General features: G+C 34.2%; 1 protein-coding gene across 1 annotated transcript; it reads left to right on the top strand.

Moving 5' to 3' along the window:
• The first annotated feature begins 3,499 nt into the window (after window positions 1–3,499).
• Window positions 3,500–7,973, top strand: LOC113691092 (putative late blight resistance protein homolog R1A-3). Its single transcript, XM_027209290.2, has 3 exons — window positions 3,500–4,490; window positions 4,636–7,408; window positions 7,551–7,973. Exons 1-2 carry the CDS (start codon window positions 3,608–3,610, stop codon window positions 7,386–7,388), a joined length of 3,636 nt encoding a protein of 1,211 aa, XP_027065091.2. The 5' UTR covers window positions 3,500–3,607; the 3' UTR covers window positions 7,389–7,408; window positions 7,551–7,973.
• Window positions 7,974–8,835: the final 862 nt, after the last annotated feature.

Genomic DNA, 8,835 nt, shown 5'->3' with positions numbered 1-8,835 from the left:
AATCTATCAATGATCTTGTCTGCTAATCTTTTGAAATAATCTACAATTTTGCTTCTGGCCGGCTGCTGCTGCTGCTGCACTTACCTCAATGATCATGTCTCCATAATTCTTTAAAATAATCTACAATTCTGCTTCGGACCGGCTGCTGCTGCACTTGCACTTGCGAAGATGTCAGAGTCATTAGTTGGCCCGCAAATATAGATGTCACCTAAGCATCATGTTAACCAGCTACGTGCGCACATCAGGAGTACTATCACTATATATGCCAAAAGTCTTGCGATCTAGATAACTCTCTTTTTTTATTTTTGATAAACGATATAATCTCGTACAATGAAATATGCACTAATGTGGCAGAAAATATTTTACTTATATCACATATACAATAAATCCGAAAAATCACTACATCTAATAGATCTAGAAAATTACAAAAATTACATTGTAAAACTCAACAAATTTGGAATTTAGACAAATCACGAACAACCCAATGAATATCTATGTATGCCAATGTTATCTGATCGACTATTCAACTTGTTCAAACTCAAATTCAATGTTGAGATCTAACGAAATAATCTAAAAAATTCCAATGATCTAGAAAAATTGACCCCTGAGGTTGATGAAATATATGAAAATGTACATGTTAAAGCGTCAATAAGTAGATTAACACGAAATGTTCATAATTAACTATTCATTAGGGATTAGTACCACCTAATTTTTTTCATATACATGTCCAAAATTCCAAAAAGATTCATCAGATAGCACTCGTCAATGTGTCAAGAATAGGACAAAAAAGAAATACAAGCTTTTATATAAAAATACCAGTATAACCCTAGTTTCCCTCAATAGGAAAAATAGTTCAGTTATAAAGGGGTTTCAGGGTAGGTTTGTACAAGAGATATAACCAGGGTGTTTGCTTGTAATTAACCAAGAATATTGTGTTCCATAAGCTGCGGAACGGCAAGATTTTGTACATAGTCATACCATAAAACAGAAATATTGTTCTGCAATTGTTCCAAAATTTACATAATTTTAGTGTTCATTTGACATGAACTTTAACAAAATGCCAAGAAATTGGAAAAAAATTGACAATTTTGGCCATAGGTTACTGAGCTAATTTCTCCTCATGTTGAACTTGAATCTCAAAGTTCTTTCTATGCAAAATGATTTTAAGAAGCTAGAAAATGCAAAGCATGTCATCTCATCAGCTCGGACAACTCAACTAAGATTTTGAATGGATTTAGAAACCAATGGAGTACTTTACCCTAGTTTTAGATATCTACTTCATGTTTTCTCAAACCACTTGAACAAAGATTAACACAACACGTTAATTAAATGTTCTTAAGTGACGATTTTCTTATGTGACTTAAAACATCCCAGAACATTTTTCTCGTAACATTTAGAATTGTGTCCGTAATAGACAAAAAGGCAATAAAGGCTTTCAGATAAATTATTAGTATAGGCAGTGTTGCCTCGAAAAGAAAAACAGGTAAGAAGGGTGTTGAATGTTGAGATTCTGAAGACAAGCTCCAAATGTCCAAATGTCTGAATGATACGTCTAACTGGCTATGAATGCAGACCATACATAAGTTAATAACAATATGGCTCAAAAAAATAACAATAAAGAGAAAAAAAAATGTTCCATGCCCCGTGTCCCTCCCAATATCAAACGTGTTATCTTGTTTTTTTCCTCTTTATCTGTTACTATTACTATTACTATATTAAAAGTAGTTTTGGCATTATAAGTTATAAGCATTTTTTTATCTTAATTTTTGTTGTTCCCATATTGTTCCTGAGTTATTGCATTTTAATTGTGGTAGTAATTAAAAATATGAAACATTCCAAATGAATAAATCTCAATAATAATGGTAATTAAAATGAAAAACTCCCTATTAAAACTATTTAGCGACTCTTACATTCCATCTCCAATTTTTATGTGCATCAAAGTTTCTTATCTGAAATAATTTCTTACTCAAAATAGTGTGACAAATTTCATTAACCACAATTTTAAGATTGTAAAAAATATTAGTGTCAAAAAATAGATGCTGTTAGAACAAAAGAGAAATATGTAGGAAATAAAATGTCCGTTGTCAATTGGAGAATCTTGATATGAATATCATGAGACAGGTACATAATTATGTGCTTATTATCAGTATAAAGAACTACTAAAAGAGAAGCAAAAATAAAAGAATCCAACTATTTCTATCAATTGAAACTAAATAGCCATTTTAAGATAAATAAGCTGTATAAATCATTTGTATTCTTATTAACCTCAATAACACTTAGAAAAACATCAATAATCCAAATTCAACAATACACCTCATATTATTCAATTCAAATTCACAAAAAAATTTTGAAAAGTTCAACTGAAAGATATAAAGTAGAATGATTAAATGTTCATGCGAAATTAGATATGAGCATGATTCATATATTTTATTTTTAAATAATTAATTCATTCTAACTATACAATTGCATTTCATTTGTCTAAGCAAGGAAAAATAATATTTAAAATGTTGATACAAATTTTTTTATTTGTTAAAATTTGTTGATTTCAATAGAAACTTAACTTTGGGGTTTATTTTTAAGTAAGAAAAGGCAACATCTAGACTCTGGTTCATAAACGAGCTTTCCAAACGGTAAAGAAAGGGATGAGTGTGGTGAAAATAATTAGAATGACAAAATCTAACAAATCAATTTATTTATTCTAATACCCCTTTAGAAATTGATTTTACGATTTAAGTCTTTATTTTGCTAATAATTATGAATTCTATTTACTAGGCTTACACTTGACATGTATGCATGTATTTCCTGTTCAACAATATTATTTGTACAGTATTAAAAAAATAATATTATTATTTTATGGAAAAAATATTGTGAGTATAGAACAAATTTGGTGAAAAATAACCGTATTAGAAATTATTTATCAAAGCTGAATCCATAATTTACCAAAAAGATCAACATAAATTAAAAAAAGAAAACTCAAAATAAATTCAAAAATAATAGATAAAAGATTTCGTATTTAGATGGTCTTTGGAATAATAATTGGTTAATGAAAATATGACATATTTTATTATCAGGTAAACAATCAAATATCACAAAAAAATATATAAGACATGTTATATTTGGGTTAATATAATCACATGCAAAGTACGTGAACTCTTACTAGTTTATTAAATGAATTGTTGATTGAATTCTTGTTGTTCATCTCAAAATTAAAGTCCTACTTCATTGATATAAGCAATTATGTATAACGTGCAAGACTAATCAAAATAATTTGGCAGTATGGTGTGATTAACCCGGTTGCAAAATGAGTACTGCTAGATGTATTAAAAGATTATTAAGAGCGTAATTAATGCAGTATTATTCAAACATTTGGACTAATGACTAAGGGAGTGCAATGGAGTCGTTTTCTATTTTTTTTTTTAATAATCCAAGAAATGTCCATTGACTATTTGTCCTTTCTTTTCTATATACTAGCAATCTATGACCAGAGAAAGAGAAGAGCACTCGATTGTGAGGTTTTGCAGTTCTTTATCTCCTTTCATATTTGAGAGTTGTCTCATCTCCAAATTGAGATCCCTTCTGGTTCTCTTATTAATCTTCTTTTGATTAGATGGCCTCCAGTAGTATTACTTGCATTTCTTCCGCCTTGGATGATTTGCAATCGCTACTGAATATTTTTCAATATCCGGAGTTTTTGCTTAGCCTGAAAAACTGGCTAACATTTCTGAGAACATTTATTTTGTGTGCGACAAAGTGGGGCAAAGATTATGTGCATTTAGCATCTGACGACAAAGAGGAGGTAGATAATCATCATGCAAGTCTAGAAGCTGTGATAGTTCGGATTGAAGACGCCATTTCCAAAAGGGCACAGGAGCTTCACTCCATTTATCTTTCTAGTTCGGAGAATCCATCATATAATCAGGCTTTCAAGATTGTCGATTGTATAGAAGGATCAGACATGGTATCATTGAGGCCAGAAATTTACAGATGGTACTTCTTCTTCTCAGATTGCTCATCAAAGCTTTCTAGTAATTTGATTGTCAGAAAAGATGACATTATGGAATTCATGGATTCTCTTCTGGAGAGTCTAGAGGATTTTCATGACTGGGGATTTGCGGATGGTCTCATCAAAGCCCTCGAAGAGAAGCTAGAGTTCCTGAAAAACTTCATCCGTTTTGTCACACTACATGACGTTGAAGACACACAATTGGAACCTTTATTGACTCACGTTAAAGCTGTGGCTATCAAAGCAGCGCGCCTCTCTTATCAGTGCAAGTTCGTGAAGAAATCCGAATTGCAGGATGAAACTGACAAAAGTATTTTGGAACTGCTGCTGAAGATTATTCCTGTAGAGCCCCAAGTCCATGAGACTTGTGTCCAGGCTCTGATTGCTTCCAAGTTATCAAGAAAATCACTTGGGGACACAGATGAGCAAATATTGAGAGATTTTGTTGATTCTCTCCTGTGTAATCTTGGGGACATACTAAAATCTGGTACGTCTCTTATGATTTCTTTAAAAATCAACTGCAAATGCTTTACTAAGGGCGAAGATCCTTGAGAATCATTCTCAAGAGGAACGCCAAAGAGGTATGATGAGAAAGTAAGGGATCCAACTGTACTTTGTGATCTGTGATGCAGGACTTGCTATTCTCTCTCCCTCTCTAAATGCAATCAAAGATGGTGTATTATTATCCCAGGATATGGGACTTTTGTCTTCTGATTTGTTGAAAAAGATTCAGCTTATCGAGACAACGGTTGCACAGAGATGTCCAGAACCATCATTGTTCGACTATCCTAAGACCAACGGATTGGGCTTTATTGATTTCCTTCTACAAAATCTGATGGAACTCACAAGTACTGAGGCTGGCTCGATTACTTTCATGAATCATCCAATTCAAGCAGTCCAGGAAGAACTTGTTTGTTTACGCTCTTTGCTGGGGAGAATTGTGGAGTTGCGCAGTGAAGATGAGGAGCTCCAAGCAATTCGGGATTGTGCTATAGAGGTGGCATACAAGATAGAGTTTCTTGTTGATTCCTTAATGGTTGGGGATGATCTAGATTCTTCTTCAATGTCGTTTCATTCCATTGTAGAAGAAATTAAGATCATTAAGGCTAAGGCTTTGCAGATTTGTGATAATGATAGACTTCATGGCAAAGTTAAGAAAGTAAGCAAGAGGCTCTTTCACATGCCAACACAGTTAAATAAGCCAATAATCAATGATGTGGTGGTGGGATTGGAGTATGAGGCTGCATCGATAATTAATCGACTCACAAGAGGATCACTCCAACTGCAAATTGTTTCCATTGTGGGTATGCCAGGACTAGGTAAGACAACTTTAGCTAGAAAAGTTTACAATAGTTCGTCAGTTATGTCCTATTTTTATAAGCGTGCTTGGTGCACTGTTTCTCAAGTGTATCACAAGAGAAATCTGTTACTTGAAATTTTGAGTTGTATTGAATCCAAGCTTCCTGGCAATGTTTTTGAGATGAGTAAAGAAGATCTGGCTCATGAAGTCAAAAGACGTTTGTTAAGGAACAAATACCTCATTGTTTTGGATGATGTATGGGACATTGAAGCATTCAATGGATTAGAAGCCTCATTCCCTGACAATGGAAATGGAAGTAGAGTTATCTTGACGAGTCGACGTCAAGATGTTGCTCCCCAAGATAAACTTGACCAAGAACCTCATTCTCTTCGTCAACTCACACCTGATGAGAGCTGGGATTTGCTAAAAGCAAAGTTATATCCTGGACAAGATTTGGCTCCTCCAGAACTATGTGAAATTAGACAGAAAGTCGTGGAAATGTGTCAAGGACTACCTCTTACGGTTGTCATCCTTGCTGGAATTCTCTCAAGCATGGACCGACATGATTGGAAAGAAGTTGTGGAAGGCTTAAGTTCAAGGAATGTTTCTAGCACAGAACAATGTACCGCTACATTAGAGCTGAGTTACAAACATTTACCAGATAATTTGAAGGCATGTTTTCTTTATTTTGGAGCCTTTCCAGAAGACTATGAACACAATACCAAGAGGTTGATTTCCCTATGGGTCGCTGAAGGATTTGTTCAAAAAACTCAGCTCAAGAGATCAGAGGATGTGGCAAATGATTACCTGATGGAACTTATTAGCAGAAGCTTAGTCATAGTTTCCAAACCAAGATCCATTGATGGGGTCAAAGCTTGTCGCATTCACGATTTATTATATGAGTTTTGTGTGACAAAAGCCAAAGGAGAAAAGCTTTTGCAGCTGGTACGCAGGTACGATGAACTATCTGCTTTCACCATGCCATGCTACCTACGCCGCTTATGCATTGATTCTAAGCCTGAGCACTTTGACAACTTGAGGTTATTTTCTTCCGCAATACGCTGTCTATTATTATTCCATCATGGTGGTGTAGACCGTGAAAGAAGTTTTGACCTGCGATTCATTTTTAGCATCATCAAACTTGTCAAAGTGTTAGATTTGAGCCAAATTCAACTAAGACCCACTTTTCCAAGAGAATTGGAACTGCTTGTTCATTTGCGGTACTTGGCAATTCTAGGTAATGGCAGTCCCATCCCAGCATCAATATGCAATCTCTCGAATTTGGAAACTTTGATTTGGGAAAATTTTTCGTTTCATTCTTCAGTTTCATTGCCAGATACTATTTGGAACCTGAAGAAACTGAGGCATTTACAGCTAAAGGACAAGATGTCTAAGAATTATCATTTTAGATTCCCTGACGACAATCTTGACAACTCTTCAGAATTGTGTGACTTAGATATCTTGTCCTGTCTAAGTCTCAATCCTCGGAAGAACATCAACAAGCTGTTGAGAAAGTTTCCAAATATCCGCAAGCTGAGAAGCTCTCTTTATCTCAATCATGGCTATGAACATCATGTCGCAATTGAGTGTCTAAGTCAATTGGAATCACTCGATTTGAGTTGCGTTGTTTACGGTGGTGACCGATATCAGTTAGATATCCAATTTCCTTTGATTATTAAAAAATTGACTCTGTCTTATTTTCGCTTGCCATGGAGCAAAATGTCAGCAATTGGAAATCTACCCAATCTTGAGGTGCTCAAATTACTCGACCGATCGTTTGAGGGGGAAATATGGGAAATGGAAGTAGAAAAGTTCCCTAAAGTTAAGTTCCTGAAATTAGATTCCCTGGATATTGTGAAGTGGACAGCCTCTGAGTACGAGGACCAGGACTATTTTCCTCGTCTCCAGAAGCTAGTGTTGGAAAGCTGTGATGCATTGCAGGAGATCCCTTCTTGTTTGGGAAATAGTTCAACTCTTGAAATAATTGAGGTGTCAAAATGTCCCAACTGTACCAGTTCATTGGAGGAAATTCAGGAAGAGCAAAGAAGCAATGGATATGCAGATCTGATGATCCTTATCTCATAATGGACGATTGATCTTCTCAAGTAAGTTTGCTTTGGACAGCCAGTTTACTCTACATTTGTTTTTTAAGTACTTTACTTATGCACTGCTACGGGTTATGTTTATCTGTTTTGCATCAAGATCAAGTTGTTCTTTTTCTTAATAGTTTTTCTTTTTCTTAATTAGCATTGGAAGACTGCAAGTTTTTGGAGGAGATCCATTCTCGTTTGGGAATTGTTTCAACCCTTGAAATAAGCTGTCTAAATGTCCCAACTCTACAAGTTCAGTAATTCAAATTCAGGAAGTGCAAATAAGCGTGAGATATACTGATCTGAACATCCTTATCCTATAATGGATGACTGATCTTCTCAAGTTTGTTTGATTTAGGCAGCCACTTTAATCTACTTTTCTTTTCTTACTCAATCCTTTACTTCTGAACTGAAACTGGTTATGTTGTATCTGTCTAGCATTAAGATCAAGTTATTCTTGCTTTCTTTGTAACTTTTCTTTAATTCCTGTAGCAAAAATTTGATGTGGGAAATATCACTTCCCAAGTTTTTTTTTTTAAGATTTAAGTCAATGAAGTTGCTGTTTCTTTTTTCCCTCAAATAGTATGTTTTGCATTTTTTTAAGCTAATACTGCTTGGTTGCACAATAAGTACATAATTATTTAGTAGTAGCATCATGTAGTCTGACTTGGAAGTAATGTTTTAGAGTCCAATTGATTCTTCTCCCTGTCTACGTACCCAAATACTAATGTGGAAGGTAAATTTTTTAAAAGTCATACTCAGCTTGAGCAGTGAATTGGTTGTAAGTACTTCTTTTGCCCAGGTTTTCTCTTTTTTTTTTCTTTTTAATTTTATACAACAACACATCTTTGCCAAAAAAAAAAAAAAACATTTTAAATCACATGGGATCCTTAGTGTCAACTTCTATATTTATATCAAGTGTTCCGTTATTTAAGTTGTCATATCCTATTTATTTAAATTTTCTTTACCATCACGTGACCAGTGGGACAGGTATTGAAATTTAGCATTGGATAGTAGTACAGGGGATCCCAACTAATTTTAAATAGTTGGATGACCATTTTAGCCATTTTAAAATAAGTTTTGATGCAAGCACAAACCAGAACTGATTGTTGTACAATATGAAGTAAGCCAAGTTTCTACCAAAAAAAAAAAAAAAAGGAAGCCAAGTTAAGAAAGTTTTTATGTTTTTTTCTCTTTCTAACACCTCCCACCCTTCCTTACACCTTTTTCACTGCCAACTATCAGGTTTAGAATTTAAATCTTGAACTTGGCAATAAGGAGAACAGAAGGCAAACAGAGTTAATTGTACTAACTTCACTTGAGAATCCTCGTAATCCTAAAAGCTCTCTTTATAGCTTTAAAAAGATTTTGAAACTTTTCATAAAGTTATTTGTCATGCATCTTCTGAATTGTTCTAAAATTGATGCCTTGAAAAGTTTCTT

Source organism: Coffea arabica, chromosome 5c (genome assembly GCF_036785885.1).
Source record: "Coffea arabica cultivar ET-39 chromosome 5c, Coffea Arabica ET-39 HiFi, whole genome shotgun sequence".
Classification (NCBI taxonomy): Eukaryota; Viridiplantae; Streptophyta; class Magnoliopsida; order Gentianales; family Rubiaceae; genus Coffea; species Coffea arabica.
This window is presented reverse-complemented; position numbering and strand designations above follow the sequence as displayed.